Raw genomic sequence first — 23,967 nt, 5'->3', positions numbered from 1 at the left:
TGTTGTGGTTGGGAGCTGGTGAAAGGCTGTGTGGCAGGTGTGATGGCATCTCAGGAGGCGTGTTCCCACACTTGGGGGAGGTTAAGGCTGGAATGTGGGATTCCAAAGTGCTCCTGGCCGATTGAGTACGATTGAGTACGACTGAGTGGAGGATTGAGTACGATTGAGTACGACTGAGTGGATGAGACCTCGAAGCACGATACTACGTGCATATGTAAGAAGAGTCAGAAGACAGAAGTTTGTGATGGCGAACTTCAAGGCGGGAGAGTGTAGAGTGTAAGAGTGTTGAGGAAAATCAGGACAACAGTGTCATTTATCCTTTATGTGTTGTGGATTGACCATGCTTTAGGCAGTCTGTGACCTGTAAAGGACGCAAGGGTGTGGTGGGTGGTGTCACATGTGACATTAATTCAGGGAGTACTGAGAAAGAGTCCTCTGATTTGACACTGACTTGTGATGCCGGGAGAAGCTGTGTCTGGTGCCAGGATGGATGTGAGGTCCTGTAGAGCAGTTGAGGGTGGAAGTAGCCTCTTTGGAGACAGAAGTCAGGGTAGCCCTAAGCAAGTTCTTGTTTAGAACTCTCTGCCTGTACGGGAAGGGGAAATATAGGGTGTGAGTTGGAAGGAAGTGAAGGTTTGAAGGAAGCTTATTTTTAAGTAGGGATAAACTTGTGTGTGTTTGTAGACCCTGGAAAAAGGGCCGGTCATGGCTGGGTCATTTGAGTGAGATGTTTGAGAGGGAGTGATAATTTAGGGAGGAGCTGCAGAAGAGGCAGAATTTTATGTACGGCACCCTGGGTGGCTTTATTTGTAGCTAGGCAGGGTCCCGTGTCTTCTGAAAGGTGGGAAGAAGAACAAATAGGGGGAAAGAACATTTTAAGGCGAGGAAGAGGAGGGACTTTGTATATGATGACTTTCCTTTTTTTTTTTTCTTTTACACGGAACCTTCACCTACCCGATCCATTATTTAGTGAGATATCTGTATGTGTACCTAAATAATTATCATCATAATTTGGCCAGTAGTAAAAGCTTTACTAATTTGGGAGTGGAGGAAGTGGCTGGTGTTAATTAATGGCCACCCTGCCAAAATGACATTTAAATGCTATTTGTTTGCAGAGAAAAAGTACGTTAGGTGAGATGATGTAAAATCACGAGCGGTAAGCTGTGATTCTGGAACTTCTCCGTGAGCAATGTTTGCCCTGGAGCGTGGGTGAGGAGAAAGTGGTTGCAGGGTGAGTAACAAGTACTGGTCATGTCTGGTCTGTAAAAAGAGGAGAGGAAAGTGAATAGCCCATGGATGCCTAGCCCAGCCAGAAATGTCTGTGCAGCCCGTGTTCCCCCTGTCTTGTCTTGTATGTCACAACGGCACGGAACAGCCAGTGATCTTCAGATGCCCGCAGATGTGTTTTATAGGTTCATAGAGCAGGTAAATCACATAGCAGATTTTATATGGAGGCTGCTTACAAACTAGGAACTCTCTAATTTTCTTCAGGTTTTTAAGTGCTGGAAGAGAGTTACGTTGTGCTGAGGGGAGAGATTTGGGGTTTTCACCGGCATGTATTAGTGGTTTGAAGACTGCGTTAAATGGAACGAGTTGTTGATCATTTGAAGGCAGTATTTAAATCAAGTCATCGCCGGAGCAACCAGACTTAGCGAGGCCCCTCTCAGAATTAACACCAGGAGCAGTTACAGGAGACACATCCAGCCTAAGGCTGTTCAGTCTGGGTTCATAGTGGGCCCCCACCCCTGTTGCTACGGACAAATGTCCGAACGTGGCTTAGAAAGATTTGATACGCACTCGGAAAATAAACAGGAGCCACCCATTACATTTTCAGTGTAACAGTAAAAACTTTTAAAAGTACTGTTGTTGGCTATTATAATTTATGAGGAAAGTGACTTTTTCCCGTCTTGTAAATGGTATCTGGAAGCTGTGAATTAGTAATACCTGAATAACAGGCTTTCTTAGTAAGATCTAATTCTCTCTCTCCCTCCCTCCCTCTCTCTCTTTCCCTCCCTCCCTCTCTCTCTTTCCTTCCCTCCCTCTCTCTCTTTCCCTCCCTCCCTCTCTCCCTCTCTCTCTTTCCCTCCCTCCCTCTCTCCCTCCCTCTCTCCCTCCCTCTCTTTCCCTCCCTCCCTCTCTCCCTCCCTCTCTCCCTCCCTCTCTCCCTCCCTCTCTCCCCCTCCCTCTCTCCCCCTCCCTCTCTCCCCCTCCCTCTCTCCCCCTCCCTCTCTCCCCCTCCCTCTCTCCCCCCTCCCTCTCTCCCCCCTCCCTCTCTCCCCCCTCCCTCTCTCCCCCTCCCTCTCTCCCCCCTCCCTCTCTCCCCCCTCCCTCTCTCCCCCCTCCCTCTCTCCCCCCTCCCTCTCTCCCCCCTCCCTCTCTCCCCCCTCCCTCTCTCCCCCCTCCCTCTCTCCCCCCTCCCTCTCTCCCCCCTCCATCCCCCTCCCTCCCTATTGATTTTAGAGACCATTAAACATTTAATATACACTATTTTTAAAAAACAGGAGTCATTTACATTTCATACTGGCTTTTTGGTGACATTTTTCTTTGAAAATGTGGTTATCTTCCCTGCAGTTGAAACATCTTCAAAAATACTTTAAAAATGTGACACTATTCAAACTGAACATTAAGCTCTGGATTTCAGTAATAAGTTCAACTCTAGTGAGTGCTCTCACTGCTGCTGGTACAAAATGGGAGAATGTGGGAGGGCACGCCGAGGGAGAACACAGAGTTCTTCAGGTGAATATTTTTTGTGTGTTTTTATCCTCACAGGTGGCATTGATGCTGTTTACTTTTTGCCTGTTGCATGGCGGGCTGAAGGCATGTTAAGATTTGGGACCTCTAAGTAATAGATGTACAACATTTAGGGGATTTTATGCATGTGTAATGCTGTGTCCCACCTAGTCCTATCATGGAAGCATATGCAACATTTCTGAATCTTCAGCTTTAGATCTAAATATTTGAATTTATGCAGTTTTGTTCTTAGCACTGGGGCTGTGTTCTGTTTTGTGACGAAGGGGCAGTCACGGTAATTGACTTAGAACACTCTATGTGAAGGTCTCCCTAATGAAGAAATATGAGCACGTTAATATCTGATTTCTACTAGAAAAATTATTTTTTCTCTCTTATTTATGGATTTCCAGAAATCTATACTAAAGATATTTTAGCTTCGGACCTGAGGCCCTTTCCTCTACAGGCTGCACTAAGTAAACATTCTTGGTTTTCACTTTGCAAAATGCATAGAAGAAAACCTAAACTACAATGAGTTGAAGTAGTATGATCACCTTCTAAATATCAAAGTGTAGCCTTTGGCTAAAATCGTTTCTGGAGTTTAATTTTCATAAGCATGAACTCTAGGTAATGTACTTTTCAGTAGAAATGGTATTAGTATCTTTTTTTTTTTCCTTCCTCAGCTTTGCTGTTTGTTTTGCACAGGGGAACAGCCACCACTTTTTTGATCACGCATTTTATAGCAGAACCTGAATCCACGGTTCTAGGTTCCTTTACTAAAGGTTAATACCTCCTAAAAAGTGAATTGTTTTCTTCCTTTTTTTTTAAATATTTGAGAGAGCAGGAGAGAGTGAGATCAAGAGTGAGGCGGGGGAGGGGCAGAGAGAGACAGGGAGGGAGAATCTCAAGCAGGTTCCATGCCGTCAGTGCAGAGCCTGGCGTGGGACTCGATCTCACGACCTGTGAGATCATGACCAAAGCCAAAATCGAGTTGGATGCTTAACCGACTGAGCCACCCAGGCGCCCCATGGAATTTTTGTTTTCTGATGTAAAAAGTTGCCCTTACTCATTGATCCTGATCACAGTGGCATTCTGTTAGCCAGGTTTGCAGAGTAAATTCCGGGTTTTGAACGGTTTCTGTTGAGGGTGGTCCAGCAGGGGTAGTCCGGCTTTGAGCTGTCCCTGAGAAGAACCGCTGGCGGGGTGGGTTCAGGAAGGTGATCAGGCGTGGGGAATGCAGCTGTGAGAGCAGGGTGGTGGCCGAGATGCGGTGGGGAGGGAACCGTTGCAGTAATGTGATGTGTTGGCCTTTTCCTTGTGCCGGGTTGGGGCGTGAGGGCGTGTCCGGGGCCGGCCAGCAGTGTGTGCAGCTGCATAGTAGCAGCCAGTGTGTATGCGTCATTGCCAAGTTCTAATGTGAGGCTTCAGATGTTCAGAAAGATTGACGGACCCATCCTGTTTTTATAACACCACTGTTTCTTGCTTCTTTGTCAGCGACTGACTGCTGTCCCGTCTCATGTGCTGGTTCTCCTCTTCTGTCCTCCACATTTTGGGGGCGTGGGTCATCAGGGCTCTGTGCTTGGTTTTCTTTTCCTCTCTACCTGTACTCTCTCCCTGGATGATCTCAGTTTTGTGGTTGAAACAGCATGCTCTGTATATTCAGGCAACTCTCACATTTGTGTCTCCAGGCTGGACCTCTCCCACACGTCAGCTTGCCCCCTCAGAATCATTACTTGGGTAACAGTGGGCATTTTCACCTTAACTTTCCAAAACTCCTCATCTAATTCCCTAGGTCCTGTTCCTCTCAAGTTCGTTAGTTGTGACAAGTGCACCATAATAATGGGAGAGGTTACCAACAGGAGAGACCGTCTTCATAACTTTCCTGTAAATCTAAAATGATTCTAAAGGTTAAAATTTATATATAAAAAAAACTCCCTTACTGCTCTCCCCTCATCTGTGCCCCAGCCACAGTGGTCTCTGTTTTTGTAACTAATGCCTCTCTACTGGACGTGATTTTGAGCCCCAGGGAACACTGGCAAAGTCTGGAAACTTTTTGTTTGTTTGTTTGTTTGTTTGTTTGTTTGTTTGTTTTGATGGGAGAGTGTGGAGTGAGTTGGAGGAGATACAACAGGCTTTGAATGGGTGGAGACCAGGATAACAATGAACATCCTAAAATGCACTCTGGGCCTTTTGAATTTTATTTATGTATTATGTATGTACGTATCTATTTTAGAGAAAGTAGGGGGGAGAGGCAGAGAGAGAACAAGAACGAGGATCCAAAGCAGGCTCTATGCTCACAGCAGAGACCCCAATATGGGGCTGGAACCCACGAACCTTCAGATCATGACCTGAACGGAAATCAGGAGTCGGATGCTTAACCCACTGAGCCGCCCGGGTGGCCCTTGGGCCTTTTGAATTTAGTTCTGTCTTTCCCTTCAGGCTCCGGACCACAGTCTCCTGCCCTTCTTTATTTTTCTTTTTAGTGCCTCATCATCAGCATGGGATACACTCTTTGCTTGTTTCTCACCAGGAAATACGTCTTCCATGAGGATTTGTTGCTGCTCTGGCTCACTTTTGTATCCCCAGCATCTAGAACGATTCCTAGCACATAGAATTAAATATTCGTTGAATGAAGTCAAATAATTGATGAAGGGAGTGAGTGAGTGGAACAGATGGCCTGCACCTGTGCTAAAATATTCAGCTAGAGTCGTGGAAATAAAGCATGAACATTCACCTAGCTGCCTGTTCTCCACAAATTACCACTGTTGACAGTTGATTTTTTTTTTTTTGATCCAGAATGTTTCTGTCCATTTTTCAGCATATTCATATACTGTGCACACAATTCATCCCCCACCCCGCCCCTGCCTTTTTTTACACACATACATGGGATCAGTTTAATTTTTCCATTTAACATATCTGGACGTCTCTATGTACCAACATTCAGAGTGGTGGCTTATTCTTTTTAGCGGCTGCGTAATACTTTATATGGAGAATTAAGCAATAATATTTTAATTGTTTACAATAGAGTCCCGGCATAATACTTTGTTGTAAAGTGGATAGCAGTAACCAGTCTTCTGAGATGAAACACTGTGCTTGCTTCTTTCACATGAGCTTTTTAAGTGTTACTGAAAGCATCTTCTCTCTCTCTCTATTGTTCTTAGTTCGTAAATGCCTCAGGATCTGGAAATAGTCTTTGGTTCACGTACCCTCCACAGTCTGTCCTGAACTAGGCTCCCCATACCTGTAGGTTGAACTGAAGTTTTCCCCGGTTTAGGGGACGTCCCTGCATCGTTCTATCTTTCAGATTTCCCTGAATATTAGGACTGTTGACCACATGAAGAGATTGTTTTGCGAGGAAACTGTTTTCTTACTTTGAAGTGATCATCGTTCTCCGGGAGGCTGGAAGTCTGTATGGTCTCCTGACTTTATCGCTGAGGAGATGGCATGATAGCGAAGGCACATGTCAGGGGGCCCGCCTGGAATGTGATCGAGCATCCGTTAAGCCTTGTGTGAAGGAGGGCTTTTCTTTTTTCCCTGATGAAATGACTGACGGGGTGCGGTGAAGATACTGTGAGTTAACGCTGCCTCGCGAATTCCCGCCGGCCCTTCAACCAGCCCTCCAGTCTGCTGCTGCTTTCACCTTTGGGTGGGGCTCCCGTTCTGGGAGCACTTGTTTGAGGGTGCAGTGCCGTCCCCTCGGGAGAGTGCTGGGGTGTTTTGTGAGGCTCCATTGATTTGCAAGGTGAATTTGTTGGCATTTAGAGGAACGGTGGGTCTGAAAATAATTGTCTTGCTCATCCGGAAGGCCAGCCCGGAGGACTGCCTACCTTCCGCTTGCTAAAGGGAACCCTTTCTCAAATGCCCCCTTGCTTCCCGTTTCCCCTCTGACCTTCTCCGCGGGGCCGACCACCACCCGCGGGGCGTTCATGGGGCCCTCTCTGTGTGTCAGCCTGGATGCTTTAGCTGTGTGTGTGCGTGTGTGTGTGTGTGTCTTGTGTTTGGTTGTGAACACTGGTTGTTGACTGCAGTGGTGATAAAACATTGATGTGGTGGGTAAGATTCGCTTTGCTGTTTGACATCAGGCTGCTGGTTTCCCATTTGTAAATGGACTCTTTTTGACTCACGTTGGTTTAGAAGTGACCTCAGTATCAAAATGATATAATGATTTTATAAGTATTTTAATACCTTTAAATAGTTACATAACGCTAAATGAGACCGTAAACCCTTACGTTTTGGAGGGAGTCAACTAAATTATCCTTAGAAAGAAATAATTTCTGGATCACTTTTGAGATGAGGTTATAGAATGTCCTTATGGGAGGTCCTATGAAACCACCTTTCAGGTTGGGTCTTGTTCTGAATCAGTTCTTCAAAGCTTCCTGTGCTTGGGATACTGTGGCAGCATGAAATTTGTGAGCTTTTGGGCATTTCATCTGTTGTGTATAAGTAAACCTAGACAATGTTCGTTATCTCCCTTTGTCACAGTTGGTTCCATTTGCCTTGAAGAATCAAGTAGAACAATTCAGCTTTGGTGTTACATGTAGCTGGCGGGAGTCTTTGATCTGAAGCTCCTTATGATTCTTGAGTCCTCAAAGTACAAGAAAAAGATTGTTCCTTAGTAATTCTAGACATGTTTAGAGGTATTGATACTTGGACAACAGAAAAAAACCTAAAAACGATTGCACATATTTGTATTTCATACATATGTACAATACTTCACTAAAATGCAAAGTCTAAAACTCCCAAAACAAGTTTACGCCGCCTTGTTTATTTCTTCGAGGTCACGATTCTTCTTTCTTTCCTGTGTTTTAGATTCCTGAGGGTTAAGCGATGGGGAGACCTGTGGCCTTGCTCCTGCTCCTGCTCCTCCAGCGTTTTGGAGACGGCGACGGAAGCCAAACCCCTGAGCAGAATCCTCTCCAGTTTACACACTTCCAGTACAATGTCACGGTGCATGAAAACTCTGCAGCTAAAACCTACGTGGGCCATCCTGTAAAGATGGGTATTTACCTTACAAATCCACTGTGGGAGTTAAGGTACAGAATTATCTCCGGGGACAACGAAAACCTTTTCAAAGCTGAAGAGTATGTCCTTGGAGACTTTTGCTTCTTAAGAATAAGGACCAAAGGAGGAAATACAGCTATTCTTAATAGGGAAGTAAAAGACCATTACACATTGATAGTCAAAGCAGTTGAAAAAAATACTAATGCTGAAGCCCGAGCCAAGGTCAGGGTGCAAGTGCTGGATACAAACGACTTGAGACCGCTGTTCTCCCCCACCTCGTACAGTGTTTCGTTACCTGAAAACACAGCCATAAGGACCAGTATTGCCAGAGTCAGCGCCACAGATGCAGACATAGGAACCAACGGAGAGTTTTACTACAGTTTCAAAGATCGAACAGATGTGTTCGCTATTCACCCGACCAGCGGTGCCATAGTTTTAACTGGTAGGCTCGATTACGCAGAGACCAAGCTCTATGAGATGGAGATTCTTGCTGTGGACCGTGGGATGAAGCTGTATGGTAGCAGTGGTATCAGCAGCATGGCTAAGCTGACGGTTCACGTGGAACAGGCCAACGGATGTGCTCCTGTGATCACGGCGGTGACGCTGTCTCCATCAGAACTGGACAAGGACCCAACATATGCAATCGTAACGGTGGACGACTGTGATCAGGGGCCCAATGGGGAAATAGCTTCTTTAAGCATTGTGGCAGGTGACCTCCTTCAACAGTTTAGAACAGTGAGGTCCTCTCCAGGGAGTAAAGAATATAAAGTCAAGGCAGTTGGTGGCATTGATTGGGACAGTCATCCTTTTGGCTACAATCTGACGCTACAGGCTAAAGATAAAGGAACCCCTCCCCAGTTCTCTTCTGTGAAAGTAATTCATGTGACTTCTCCGCAGTTCAAAGCTGGGCCAGTCAAGTTTGAAAAGGATGTTTATAGAGCAGAAATCGGTGAGTTTGCTCCTTCCAATACCCCCGTGGTCATGGTGAAAGCCACGCCTAGTTATTCTCATTTGAGGTATGTTTTCAAAAGTACCCCCGGGAAAGCTAAATTCAGTTTAAATCCCAACACTGGTCTCATTTCCATTTTGGAGCCAGTTAAAAGACAGCAGGCATCCCATTTTGAACTTGAAGTAACAACAAGTGACAGAAGAGCCTCGACCAGAGTGTTGGTTAAAGTCTTAGGTGCGAACAGCAATCCCCCTGAGTTTACCCAGACTGCTTACAAAGCATCTTTCGATGAGAACATGCCCATTGGTACGACGGTCCTGAGCGTGAGTGCCGTGGACCCCGATGAGGGGGAGAATGGCTATGTGACTTACAGTATTGCCAATTTAAACCACGTGCCCTTCGTCATTAACCATTTCACTGGTGCCGTGAGTACTTCAGAAAACCTGGACTATGAGCTGATGCCTCGGGTTTATACTCTGAGGATTCGAGCGTCAGACTGGGGCTTGCCGTACCGCCGGGAAGTTGAAGTCCTCGCCACGGTGACCCTCAATAACTTGAATGACAACACACCCTTGTTTGAGAAAATCAATTGTGAAGGAACTATCCCCAGGGATCTAGGTGTGGGGGAGCAAATAACTACTGTTTCTGCGATTGATGCTGACGAACTTCAGTTGGTCCGATACCAGATTGAAGCTGGAAACGAACTAGATTTGTTCAGCCTAAACCCCAGCTCTGGGGTGTTGTCCCTAAAGCAGTCGCTTCTGGATGGCTTAGGGACCAAGGTGTCATTTCACAGCCTGAGAATCACGGCCACAGATGGAGAGAATTTTGCCACACCGTTATACATCAACATAACTGTGGCTGCTAGTCGCAAGCCAGTACACTTGCAGTGCGAAGAGACGGGCGTTGCCAAAATGCTGGCGGAGAAACTCCTGCAGGCAAATAAGTTACACAGTCAGGGAGAGGTGGAGGACATTTTCTTTGATTCCCACTCTGTCAATGCGCACGCGCCACAGTTCAGAAGTACTCTCCCCGCTGGTGTTGAGGTAAAGGAAAACCATCCAGTGGGTGCCAGCATAATTTTCATGAATGCTACTGACCTGGACACTGGCTTCAATGGAAAACTGGTCTATGCCATTTCTGGAGGAAATGAGGATAGTTGCTTTGTAATTGACATGGAAACTGGAATGCTAAAGATTTTATCTCCGCTTGACCGTGAAACAACAGACAAGTACACCCTGAACATTACAGCATCTGACCTTGGTATACCACAGAAGGCCGCTTGGCGTCTCGTAGACATCAGAGTTCTGGATGCCAATGATAATCCCCCGGAGTTTTTACAGGAGAGCTACTTTGTTGAAGTGCGCGAAGACAAAGAGGTAGATAGTGAAATCATCCAGGTTGAAGCCACAGATAAAGATTTAGGGCCGAATGGACATGTGACCTACTCTATTCTCACAGACACAGATAAATTCTCCATTGACAGCGTGACTGGAGTTGTTAAAATTGTGTCCCCTTTGGATCGCGAAGTACAGCATGTGCATTACTTAAAGATTGAAGCCAGGGATGAAGCCAGAGAAGAACCTCAGTTGCTTTCCACTGTTCTTTTGAAAGTATCATTAGAGGATGTTAATGACAACCCACCTAGGTTCATTCCACCTAATTACCGTGTGAAAGTTCGCGAAGACCTTCCAGAAGGAACCATAATCATGTGGTTGGAGGCCTATGATCCCGATTTAGGTCAGTCTAGCCAAGTGAGATACAGTCTGCTGGACCACGGAGAAGGACACTTTGATGTGGATAAACTCAGCGGAGCAGTCAGAATTGTCCAGCATTTGGACTTTGAGAAGAAGCAAGTGTATAATCTCACCGTGAGGGCCAAAGACAAAGGGAAGCCGGTTTCTCTGTCTTCCACTTGCTATGTTGAAGTTGAGGTCATTGATGTGAATGAGAACTTACACCCACCAGTGTTTTCCAGCTTTGTGGAGAAGGGGGTAGTGAAAGAAGATGTCCCTATTGGTTCCTCAGTAATGACAGTGTCTGCTCACGATGAGGACACAGGAAGAGACGGGGAGATCCGCTATTCCATAAGAGATGGTTCTGGTGTTGGTGTTTTCAAAATAGACGAAGAGACAGGTAAATACATTATTACTCTTCTGGTTTGATCTCCCCTCCCATTTGTCCCAAAGTAATGATCTGCCCTGCGCTGGCTCCTGTACAGTTCCCTGTTGGCCTCTGTCAGGGCTCCACACAGAAGTGCACGTGCATGCTTTTTGCCCTCTTAGAAGCATCCCTGTGTGTAGTAAGTCGTGAGTATGGAACCGAAGGAACTTGAATGACGTGGTGTACAATGAGTAAGGAAACGGGAGAAAGTTGGAATCATTACCATTGATCCTGATCTTTAAGTTTGTGCTCTGCATTATTAGAAGCATCACTGTGGTTTTGCTGTAACTTTGAGAAACTGTTCCAGAGCTGTTCAAGCTAGTCTTTTTGCACACTTAGAACTGCCACCGCCCACTATCTAGCATGCTTTTCAGAGATGATTGCACACCTGCAGAATTGTGCAGTGCACAGAGAGAACACACTGCTAAAGCTTCCGCGATGTGGTCTGCTTTCCTTAGTACCTCTTCCAAGTTTTGTTTGAGAGGCAGACAGATGTAGGGAAGTACAATGTTGAATTGTAGGGACTTGGCTCTTTGAGTTGTTAATTGGGTGATCTTGGACAAGTTAATTATCTTATCGAAACTGACTTCATCTATATGATGGGGACGCTCAAAAAGGCTGCAAGATTTATGTGAGGATAAAGTGAAATAACATGGGAAGGCTGCCGAGCGCGTGTTAGTCTGTTGATGTCTTCGAAATGGTAAGGGAGGCTTTGTTAGCATACCCTTTCACCTGGAATAAGAGCCTAAAACCAGAACATCCGGGACGGCCGACTGATGCTACGGTCTGTTGCTTTGCACTTTGTGCATATCTCTAATTTAGCTGCTCTTCTCGGATATTACAGTTTGATGGCAGTCTCCCCTGATGGAGCGTGAGCCTTTGTATTAGTTTGCCAAGGGCCAGCGTAGCAAAGGACACAGACTGGGTGGTTTCAGCCACAGACATTGATGTTTTCACAATTCGGGAGTCTAGAAGTCGAGGTTGGAGGTGTTGGCAATGGTAGGTTTTTTCTGAGTCCTTTCTCCTTGGCTTGTAGATGGCTGTTTTCTCCCTGTGTCTTCACCATCTTCTCTGTGTATGTTTGTGTCCTATTCTCTTTTTATAAGGACATTAGTCATATTGGATTAGGGATCACCCTAATGGCCTCTATTTATTTCCAAGTCGGTCACATTCTGAAGTACTGGGCGTTAGGGCTTCAGTGCATGAATTTTAGGGGACATAATTCAGCCAAAAACCACCTTTCAGGACAGGCTTTTATTTTATTTTTATTTATTTATTTTTTTTTTAATTTTTTTTCAACGTTTATTTATTTTTGGGACAGAGAGAGACAGAGCATGAATGGGGGAGGGGCAGAGAGAGAGGGAGACACAGAATCGGAAACAGGCTCCAGGCTCTGAGCCATCAGCCCAGAGCCCGACGCGGGGCTCGAACTCCCGGACCGCGAGATCGTGACCTGGCTGAAGTCGGACGCTTAACCGACTGTGCCACCCAGGCGCCCCAGGACAGGCTTTTATTTAGCTCATGCATTTTCTGTCCTCAGCCCTAGCAAGAAGTACTAGGCGTATAGAAGCTGCTCATTAAATGTGAAGACAACGAACGAGCAAACGAATGATTATTTTGATGAGTGTCACATTAAAATGAATGAATGTCCTGCTTCCTGAGAACGGTAGTGGAAATAGAAGGAAACGGTAATCACAGGGTTAGATGAACTGCCATAGATGGGAGTTCAGTTCGTTTGTTGATCTCATTGATATGTCCTTTATGAATATATCCATTCTAAAAAAAAGATGTTTTTCTTATTACACTGAAATTTTAAGTTTATCTTTAAAATGCTACAAGTAAATTATTTAATACCCACCCCGCTAAGCATGCCTACATCTAATATAAGAAACATAATTATTATCCTAGAAAAAGTTATTTTAGAAGCCATCATATTTTTAATGTACTTTTGTTTATTCAAGGGATTCTTTTTGTAATGAGTTGTAGACCATTAGCATGTGTTGGGTGTATCCATTCCTCTAAAATGCCAGATTTTAATTTTTTAACTTTGAAATTTTTTGTTAGTTTCTAGATTTTAGAAAAATTTTAATTTATTTTTTAATTCCGGTATAAAGGATAAAATACCAGATTTCTGTTTTTATTTTTACATCATGCTGCCATTTAGAATCTTTAATCCAATTTCATCAAAGATTACCAGCCACATGCCGTGATTAGTTCTCTAGAAACAACTTTGCTTTCTGTGTGCAAATCAGTGTCAATGAAATAAAAACTGAAACCATATACTGAGCAAAGAACTCTATTAACCTTGTTTCAAACTTTATTCTCAGTCTTCTTCAGCTTAATTAGCTGCACAGAATGCATTGTGTCTAAGCAAAAATGGAAAAGAGCTGCGGTGTCCAAGGGGCTGGGGCTTAAAAATATTAGAGATCTAGGTTTTGTCAGACCCATGAACAACATTTTAAAAAGCAGTCATAATATAAAATAGACCCCCCCCCCCCCCCCAACATCGTCAAGGTCTGTCCACCTCACAAGTTGCCTCAATGCAGTAGGCTTCGGCCTGTGGTCTTGAACTAGTCCGACCGTCCGCACCGCGTTGGTTTCAGATCCTGGGTAGCGAGCGTTTCTGTCGGCTGCTTGGTCTGGGACCCGGCGAGTGTTCGCTGCCCGGATGCCTGCACTTGAGCGCTGTGGAAGCGGATCATGGCGCCTTGGTTGTGAATATACTCCCCTCTTCCCCGCCAGGGATCTTGTGTACCCCTGGCTCCTCTAAGGAGAACTGAGGTTTCTATCAGCTGCGGTAGCCCGGCTGTGAACCCACCGCCTGCCTTTTCGGGGAGCCGGTCCTTCCCCACCACTGCGCACGCGTGCTTGGGGTGTGGCGTTTTCTCCTGCTTCCGGAGAGTTTCTTTCATCTTGTCGGGGCAGAAATGGAGCACACGGCGGCGGGGTCGGGACGAGCGTTGGCGCTCAGGGGGTCTGGGGCGGACCAGCCGAGATGAGGTGCACACTCCCCTGGGGATGCAAGGTGGCCACCAGAGCCCGATTGTTAAATAACAGTTGACTGACTCCTGTTGGTTATGCTATTCTAGTCCCTCCTGTTGTATCTATAGATATATACGTGTATATCCTGCTGTACTCCAATATTAATTCGAATGTTCAGGTATATTGTGTCAACTTGGAAGAGTACCCACATTTTAAGAACTTCACCCAATACAACGAATATGTTTGCGCATTTTCCTAAGGACAATTATTCCTGACCCTTTCTTTTTTTCCTTTTCTAAAATAGCTTCTGAAAAGCTACAAAAAATTGTTACAAGTTAAAAGTTGAGACAGAAAATAGAACCCAAGTCTTAATTTACATTCCCTGAAGGCTTAAATTATATGAGCACTGCCTTTTGGGTTTTTCTTTCAAGTGAAAAGAGTATTTTTGTTGCTTTTTAAAGATTCATTTAGAAACTAGTAATTTTTTTTTTTTTTTTTTTTTTTTTTGCTTATAAAGTTAAGACATTGGGATATTCTTACTACCAAGGGAGAAGAAAGGAAACCACCAACCAAACAAGGCAGGGTTCTGAAATCTGGAGTAGTTTTCAAAGCTGAATGGCACTGCGAGACTTTTCTGGTGGTAACCTGGTGGGGGGCCAGGGGATGAATTGGGACTGTGGGCATTGGGGTTGGGGAGTATATAAGAAACTTTGTGCATCTGTGTAACTACTGAGATTTGAAAGTGAGAGAAAAGTTGGAAATCTATCAGTCATCTGTTCTGTAGTCCTTGGCTTTACAGAAGAAAATGTTTCATGTATAGATTAATGTTTCTGTGTTTTTTGGAAATGAATCAAAGTGATATAATAGTATTTACACATTACCGTTGGCCTGGTGTACATTACGAGATGTGATTTGGCAGTAGAATTATCGGCCCAACTTACTTTAGGGATTCCTGGCAAGACATTTGGTATCGTAGTGTAGAATTCCTTCAGGAAAAGTCAGTATGTTTTGTGCAGTAGAAATTCTTAAATCAGGTATGTTCTTTATTTGGGGTTTGTCTAATTCCTAGCGCGGGTCGAAAAGTGTGGAGCGGTGCCTGTTCGAAGAAGAAAAGTAGGGGCAGTTCAGGAACACAGGTGGGGACTCCATAGGACACGACCCTAATAACACTCAGTGTGAGCTGGAGAAGGCCTGGCTCAGGTCAGGTTTAATAGCACCTTTCTAGAACTTCAGACACTGTTCATCGCCTGTTTCTGCTGTGCTGTTACTTTCTCCTTGTCACGCTGGACTAGCTGATAAGGGCCTGTGCAGGACCAACAATCTGCCCGCTTCATTGTTCGCCTCCTGCCTTTGACTTAACTTGAAACTATAATGTTGTTGGAATAATAAATTTTTGTGGGATTTTACCTATTTCAGCATCGCCACATACGTGTATCATTTGTAGTCTTTTCATACAACAGAGAACATAAATCCGCAATCTGAATTTCGTTCTTACTATTTTTATGATCCTTTTCTTTAAAAAGTCTGCTTAAATGTGAAACATGCCCTGAAAAGTAGTTTTTAGTTTGTTTGTTTTTTTTTTTTTTAACTAGAAATTCTATGAACTACCTAAAATATGTAGCCAAATGTACGGTCCTGTGAGCTCTGCATTTTATACATACCTTGCTAATTGGCTTTTCAGGGAGGTAACATGTAATTGCAGTGTGGGGGTAATTGTCACTTGACTCATCTGATAATCTCTCACCAAATCACATGCTTTTCCTGGAGAGGCCTCTGGGTGTTGGTGAACTGTTCTGACACATTCATGCCCACGTGATAGCTCGTCCGTTCCAGGTTTGGAAGGTTATGTGAAAAATTATTTGGGAAATGGGTCTGGTTAGAGAGCCAGTCTCCAGGGTTCTAATTAAGATTTATGCTCCCCCCCCCCCCCCCCCCCCCCCCGCCCAATCTCCTTAAAAATCTACAGAGAAGGTGATAAAGCAGATTGAACAGAAATGTTAGTGGAGGATCTCTGAAGCATGTGCAATTTCACATTTAGGTTTTGATTTGTCCCCCATTCTCACTGCAGATATGCGCCTGGTAAGCTTTCAGAGTTGAGCAGAATAAATCTGGAGAAGCCCTCTTGCAGATTTATGGAATAAATTATAAATTCAGCTTAGTGTTCTTGGCCGAGGCGGGTGCATCCAAGTTAATTATTACTTGGGCATCTGTAAAGAGGTGCAGCTTTTTGTTAGTTTGGAAACTAAAGTAATGTCTAGAAAAATCCTTGGCCGAAAGATTTTTTTTTTTTTTTTTTTAATTGTAGGTAGGTAGTTAAGTCTGTTCCCCTCACGTATGTATCGTAATTGGGATGCCTTTAAGTATGTTTTCCCTTTAGTCTGGAGTACTTTGGTTTAGTGTTTCGCTGTTAGAATAATGCAACCCAGTAAGAGTGTTTCCCCCTTCCACTTCTACTTGGGGAGACCATGTTTTTCATTAAGATAAGACTGAATTTCTAAACTTACTAATGCTGTGTTGCTTTTAGAATCCCAGTTGTGGTTTCAGAATTGAAATTTACATGTCGATGGAAAGACTTGGGAAGAATTAATATGGAAGTACAGCTGGTGCAATGAGATAAATCGCCATTCATGAAAAATGGGAGGGGGAATAGGGACAACATTTTTCTTAAGAGAACATGGCTACATTCTCATCGTGGGGGAGTGGTATTGCATGGTTCCTGTAATGCCCATCTGGGGACTGGCTCCTGGACTTCCTCAGTTAGGGGACATGGGATGAATGCGTTTGTGCAGTGGGACCAGAAGGGACTTCCAATCCAGGCTAACCTTATTGTTGACCTCAGTGAGAGGGAAAATGTTTTTGGGGTTTCTTTCTGGTTTGGCAGAACTTGAAATATTTTAATTATTATCTTAATTACTCAAGTTAAAAAAGGTTTTTTTTAACGTTTTATTTATTTTTGAGACAGAGAGACACAGAGCATGAACGGGGGAGGGTCAGAGAGAGGGAGACACAGAATCTGAAACAGGCTCCAGGCTCTGAGCTGTCAGCACAGAGCCCGACGCGGGGCTCGAACTCACGGACCGCGAGATCACGACCTGAGCCGAAGTCGGCCGCTTAACTGACTGAGCCACCCAGGTGCCCCTTAATTACTCAAGTTTAAAAGAAAACCTTTTCCCAGCTTCAAGTAGGATGTCTTCTGTACATGGCAGGGACCTGTGTTTTTTCCTAGGGCCTGTTGTCATGGCAGAAAACAGAATGTAGAATGTCAGTGGCCTCCAGGGTTATGACCAAAGAATCTGTAAGAGCGGCTGACAGCTGTGTGGCCATTAGGAGTGTGGTCTGCTGTGGTAGGACCCTTCTACCTCTACTGGAGCTGGATCTGGAACTCCTGGCAGTAGGAACTTGCACAGACACTGGGGGAGGCCCCATCAAGGAGTTCACAGATTAGCTGGTGAAGTGGGCTTTTGTGTTGGCATCTCCTGCCTTATGTGGCCGCAGCCGCTGTCCTGTTCTTACATTTTGTTCTCTTCCCAGGAAAGTTGAAGAGAAAAACTGATTTCTGAGCCACAGTGAGATTGAAAATCAGGCCTTGGCAGAAATGAGGTTATGATAATCTGCCCTTTTGTGTGTGTGTGAATCTGAGTCAAGGCAGGGAGGGCATGGTAATTTCGCCTGGGGACGGGGATCCTCCTCTGAAACTGGAGGATGTTAAGGTGAAAACAGAATCTAATTAGAAATCCTAAGGAAACTCTTTTTGTTTTAAGAGAAAACAGGCTCCGCTTTTCTTTAGTTACTAGTATGGTATTTAACAAGTTGACTGAATAGTGGTTGGGGGAGGAGCTGGGCTGGGGTCCAGGATATGGTATGTTGTGAGGCAGAATGTGGTGAAGTTGTGCCGTGCCTTCATAGAATCCTGAAAGGTGCGTAAGGGCCAGAACCTGGACGGGATAGAGTAGAAACAACCTAAAATAGGGTCTCTTTAGCTCTGTGCTTTCCGTGATTATGATGATGATAATAAAGGGCATCAGTATAATAAACCACAGACACTTACTGTTACCACCAGGTGCTGTTCTAATTTAATTTTTATATTAATCTTCTCATTAATTTATATTTTTTCTTCTATTAAATTATATATTAATTTTCTTGCTACAACTACCAAATAGATACTTTTATCCCGTGTTATTGATGAGGGAATGTTCACAGAGCAGCTAAGTAACTTGTCTGAGACCACTTGGGTACTAAGGGGGACAACGAGGGTGGGGGCCTGCGTCTCCCAACACCACCTCTTACTGCCTCTCACTCTTTGTAGAGCGATCTGGAGATGCTCTAATAGAACCCATTTGAAAACTACTGCTTGAATGGGATTCTGGACTGAACTGGGTTGGGCTGAGCCAGGCTGGAGGCTTGAATCCCAGATTGGAGGCTTGGTCTTGAAGAAGATGTATTGAATCGAGCAGTCTTCTTCCGTCATTTCTTCTCCAGAGGGCATATTAGTCTTTAGCACATTGAAGAGAACAGGATTTTAGCATTACATAGGGGTGGCATTTAAGCAATTTAAGATTATTTCGATGAAGTGCTGAGCAGTGGGGGAATTATGCCGAGACCAGTAGTGAGTTTTGTCATCTAGTGGAGATGGACGGGTGTCTCATCTGTGCGTGCAGTTGTGAAGGTACAGCTTTCTCGTAAATAAAGGTGCTGCTGGACCAAACTGTACAGCATGTTAACTGGAACACTTTCTCATCAAAACAGTGTCTTAGATGGCTGTTAGGGTCCCGTCTAGCCTTTAAAACCACTTTAACCCCCTGAATCGCTTAAGTTGCAGTCCACACGGCCCCCCGCTGAATCCCTGTTCTCTGGCCTTGGCCTCCTTGAGATGTTGGCTTCAGCGTCTGTCCTCACCGGCCATCTGGTTTGTGGCAGGAAAGCCAGCGAACTTGTTCTCTTACTCAGCCCTCTTGACAAGGCACCATTTTTATGTTCTAAGAGTTGTTTAAGAGTTGAGTGTTGATAACCTGATGGAGTGGCCGCTGTGTATAGAGATTTAAGGCTCAGTTAATATCTGGCCTGGTTTTTTTTCCATTTGGCCTGCCTTGCCCAATTAGGAAAATTGAATAGATTTTAAAACTTTAGGTGTGTTTCCATTGTTGTATTTTTTTTAACCCTTTAGTTCCTGTTTTGACTTTGTGGATTCTTTTCTTTTCTTTTTTTTAAGCTTTGATTTATTTTGATAGAGCAAGCATGTACGCGGGCACAGGAGAGGGCAGAGGGAGGGAGGGAGAGAGAGAGAGAGAGAGAGAGAGAGAGAGAGAGAGAGAACAAACGAACGAGCAGGGGAGGGACACAGGGAGAAAGAAGGAGACAGAGAATCCCAAGCAGGCTCCAGGCTCCATGTGGAGCCCGACAAGGGGCTCACTCTCCCAAATCATGAGATCGTCGCCTGAGCTGAAATCAAGAGTCAGACGCTTAACTGACTGAGCCACCCGGGCGCCCCAACTTTGTGGATTATTTTAATTCAGAAGGCTGGCTTTGTTAAGATTTTATTATCTGCGTTGTGCACCGTTACTTTGCAGTCACCTTTATGGCACTTAGGTTGTAAGAAATCAAGCCACGTTGTTAGAACAGTGCGTGCTGCCCAAGGCGTAATGCCAGGAAGCACGGCCTTTTCGGGTCTTTGTTACTAGGAATAGACGGACCTGGAAAGATGGCTTGTTGGGGCACCTGCCTGTACCGCTGGAGTCGGCTGTGACCCAGTGTAACAGCCGTGAGAGGAGGGCCAGGACGCTACTCACGCTCGTACTTCACGGGCCGCTCTTCCCAGCGCCAACTGCCTTCCTGTGAACCGCACCGGGTCTCCTCAGGGTGTCTGACGGCCTGTCACACCTGTTGCGTCCCTGGGCCTCCGCGGCCGAGTGAGCCGACCTGTTGTCGGAAGGGATTCTTCAGAATTGGTGGTTTTTCTTTCTTGAGAATTACTATGCTGAGGAAGGTACGAGACGTAGTCTTTTTAATTTCAGCTTAATTTTTTTCTTTTGTGATAGAAGTTACCCAGCAGCTTACCTGGTTTCTTAAGATTTCTTTCTAGTTTGTGGTAATTTAACCAGTTTTCTCCTTTATTTTGAGAGAGAGCGTGAACAGGACCGGGGTAGAGAGAGAGGGAGAGAGAGAGAGTCCCAAGCAGGCTCCGCACTGGCAGCACGAACCATGAGATCATGGCCTGAGCCAAAATCAAGGGTCAGATGCTTAACCAACGGAGCCACCCAGCCGCCCCCAACCAGTAATATCTTTTTATCACCGGGGAGCCTTTTCTTCTTTATCATGGTCCGTGTATAATTATAGGTCACATTTATTGAAAGTTCAGTGTGAACCAGCCCTATCGTGAGCTCTTTTCATAAGTTGTCTCCCTAGATCGTCACAATAATTTGTGAGTAAAATTAGACGGTAATATGCCGTGTTCACGTAGTGCCTGTATTAAATTCTAAAGATATGACGGGGGTGGGGATTATGGTACACACTGACCTCATGCTGTTGAATTTTGAAATCTTCTCTGCGTTTCTTTTTTTTTTTTTTTTAATTAAGTGCTGTAATAGAAGTGTTTGAAGTGTGGCGCTTTGAGGGATTAATGGTCACACCGCTGATTCTCGAAGCAGAGATGTTCGATCTCTCATCGGATCTTTCTTAAGACCAGTTAGGGTCTCCCTTACATAAAGCCCAAGCTTTTTTGGCCTCGTAGGCTCTTGCGCCCTCAAAGACTTCCTCCCTCTCCTGCTTTGCTCTGCTTCTCCACTCCCAGCCCCCATTCAACCCCGGTGCTTGAGGCACCTGGAGCCCGGCCCTCCCCGCCTTCTCTGCCCCATGGTTTCCTAGCTCCCTGCCTTTGGGTGACGCCTTGACTTATTAACCGTCTGCGTAATAAATCTTTCATGACAAGCCTTCTCCCTCCTGTGGAACCCATTTTTCTTCTTTTCTACTTTATTTTCTATTTTACGTTATTGTAAGTATCACTCTAGTGGGAATGTTATTATCTGTCCTTTTCCTCTGAATTGGCAGCTTCTTGTGTGGGTAGATGCTAAATCTTTAACCACTAGATTCATAGAAGAGGCACTCAATAAGTTTTGGTTAGGTTGGCCCTAATAAGCCATTGTTGTCTCTCTCGAAACTGGTAGTCTCCATTTCTTTGTTCCAGTAGCACTGTCTGTATGTGCCTGTGTTACGACTCAGGGTATCGTTTATCTCAGGCCTCAAGGCCTCTCCTGAGCACAGTGGCTGACGTGGCCCTACGTAGCCCTTGTTTGCTCAACAAACAAGCTGATTGTAGCATATTAATAATGATAGTCTTAAGGTTGAGTGAAAGCTTTTCTTCTGCCTGTTTCTAGACTTCCAAAACAATGGTTCGTGATATTTTTGGCGTCACAGAAACTTTTGAGAATCTGTTGAAAACTGTATATTCTGTCTTCAGAGACAGCGATTTGCTTCTAATACCAGGAGGCTTACGAGGAGCTGAACCTCCATGGCCTTGGACCGCTGGTTTTACGTCCCTCTGTTTTAGAGTTTTCTGGGGCTGCCAGGCCCTCACCAGTTCTGAAGGAGGACCTGTGACGATGACGAGGATCGCGGGGACAGTGGAAGTGACCAGCATTTCAAAAACGCTCAGCATCCTGAACCTATTTTTGTATACACTTCATGGCACTTAAGTCTAATGCGTGTCTGTTATTGACACAGTAGGTTTCCTTTCCATTTTATGAATGAGGTAGATCAGCCTTTGCATTGCACAAACAGTAACTGCTGCGCTACATACAGGACTTGCATGTGTGCTTAAAATGGTTCAGGGGTGCCTGGGTGGCGCAGTCGGTTAAGCATCCGACTTCAGCCAGGTCACGATCTCATGGTCCGTGAGTTCGAGCCCCGCGTCAGGCTCTGGGCTGATGGTTCGGAGCCTGGAGCCTGTTTCCGATTCTGTGTCTCCCTCTCTCTCTGCCCCTCCCCCGTTCATGCTCTGTCTCTGTCTGTCCCATAAATAAATAAAAACGTGGAAAAAAAAATTTTTAAATAAAATGGTTCAAGACAGTCTGTCATTCAAGATGATTTCCCGGGGATCCAGTCGTGTGCAGTTCTCCACACACCTGTATCGGCAGAGCCCTGTCTCCCCGTGTAAGCGTGCAGGACGATTGTGATAAAATAATTACGACACATAATACACACGGTATCTATTTTTAAGTTAGCAGCCCTCTGGGCCAGGATCTGATCTTCCCTGGCGCCCGTTTACCATGGAAACCCTCTTTGCTCAGCTAGTATGCCTTTATTTATTAAGGTAAATAATCTGTCAGGAAACTCAGGCTTCTAATCATAAAGGTAGCTTCCCTAACAGGCTGGATCCTTATATAAATGGACCTAAAGATCAGAGCATTTGAGACTTAATAAACCATTTTTAGTTTTGTTAATAGTCCCTTATTCCGTACAAGAGAAAAAAATTGAAAAACAATTCTTAACTGTTAAAGGTTGCTCCTCTCATGATAAAAGTGTTGCTCTTCTCCTGCCCTTGTAAAGGGAGCACTAAACAACTTTACAGCGACAGGCGGAATCCATGTATGTGTGGCAAAATGTTCTGATCTCTGATTTACGGGCGTTGATAGTCATATCACTTCTAGTCAGTATTTTTTTTTTTTTTTTTTTAAACCTCTGGAGATGAGATTTTGTAAACCGTGATTTTGGAGTCTTTCATGAAGCAGTGTTTTTTTTCTTTATCATGAGTTGAAGACTTTCTGTTGAAAGCAAGAACTGCTCTTTGGAAAATGACTTTAAAGTTAGATTAACTTTAAAATACGTTAAAGCAGTCCCACCATAAATTCTTAGTTAAAAGATTCTCTAAAATCTATTTGCTTTTAGTTCTTACTATTTCTCTTGGCCCCTTCACTCCTAAAGCTGCTTGACATCAGGCAGTCTCAGACGTTCTTATTTCTCTCATGACAGTGCTTGGCACACGGCTGGTATTTAGTAAATACTTATTCAGTGATGTTCATCTTTTGATAAACGCAGTAAATGTTTGTCACATAATGGTGTTCTTTTGATCTGTTGCTCAGCTGAAGGTGTTTACATTTTTAATGAAAAAAAGATGAATTTGCTATGTAAATACCAAGTTAGTTTGTTGGTTGAAGCCTCCGAATGGAAATGAGTTGCTTTTAAAGGCTAGATCTAAACAAACTTTTTTTTAAGGAAATATTTTTGCTTACAAGTGTGTTAACCTCATGTAGAAGATGAAAGCTGATTAGGAAAGCATGAACGTGAATAATACCTGTGTTTGGCTTTAATTAGCTCAGCGCTGTTGATTTTTAGAAAGAAGTCAAACTGAGGATCATCACGTCGAAAGAACATCAAGTTTTATAATTTGAGGTTCATGATTTTTTTTAACGTACATCCATACACATCATACATTATGTGGCAAAATATTGAACTTCTGAAAAGGCTGTCAGATTCGTAGGATCTGTATCGCTCTCAATGAATTTCCTAGAGCTTCATATAAGTAATTCTAGAGATTCACAGAGTCTTTGAAACTGTCCGTTTCAAAGCTAATATGATTTTAACATATTAATTTTTTTTTCAATGTTTATTTATTTTTGGGACAGAGAGAGACAGAGCATGAACGGGGGAGGGGCAGAGAGAGAGGGAGACACAGAATCGGAAACAGGCTCCAGGCTCTGAGCCATCAGCCCAGAGCCTGACGCGGGGCTCGAACTCACAGACCGCGAGATCGTGACCTGGCTGAAGTCGGACGCTTAACCTACTGCGCCACCCAGGCGCCCCTGATTTTAACATATTAAAAAAAAAAATCTGCTTTAGTCATTTTTCTTTCACAGCGCCAGCCTTGTGAGCCTAGGTGGGGACTCTGGCCCTGGATGGCTGGCATCTAGAACTGCACCTGGCCCATGGTAGACACCCAGCAAGTACTTGATGGATGAGTAGTTTGAAATTGAATTAGACTTTGACAGAATATCAAAAGCAAACCCATATCTAAGTAACTATGACTGGGAAAGACCTTTTAAATTTGTTCTCTGTTCCCAATTAGAATCTCGTCTCTGTATCCAGCTGAAGTGCTGTGTGTGCCTCAGGCCTGCCTGTCCTTTTAATGCACTTAAAACTGCCCTCGTTTTCCA

The 23,967-nt window shown here is 44.5% G+C and overlaps 1 protein-coding gene across 8 annotated transcripts in view; it reads left to right on the top strand.

Annotated features, from left to right (window-relative positions):
• The window catches only part of FAT1 (FAT atypical cadherin 1), a 135,541-nt gene that overhangs the window by 7,669 nt on the left and 103,905 nt on the right, over positions 1-23,967 (top strand). For all 8 annotated transcript variants that reach the window (XR_015249970.1, XM_086703269.1, XM_086703271.1 and 5 more), the window contains one exon: positions 7,537-10,813. Coding sequence is in view for 7 of the 8 variants with exons in the window: in XM_086703269.1 (XP_086559395.1) it covers positions 7,555-10,813 (3,259 nt within the window). In the remaining variant the exon portion in view is untranslated. The remainder of the gene's footprint in view (positions 1-7,536; positions 10,814-23,967) is intronic.

Source organism: Puma concolor, chromosome B1 (genome assembly GCF_028749965.1).
Source record: "Puma concolor isolate L17-30 chromosome B1, mPumCon1.1.hap2, whole genome shotgun sequence".
NCBI lineage: Eukaryota > Metazoa > Chordata > Mammalia > Carnivora > Felidae > Puma > Puma concolor.
Note: the sequence above shows the minus strand (reverse complement) of the source record. Positions and strands in the feature narration are given on the sequence as shown.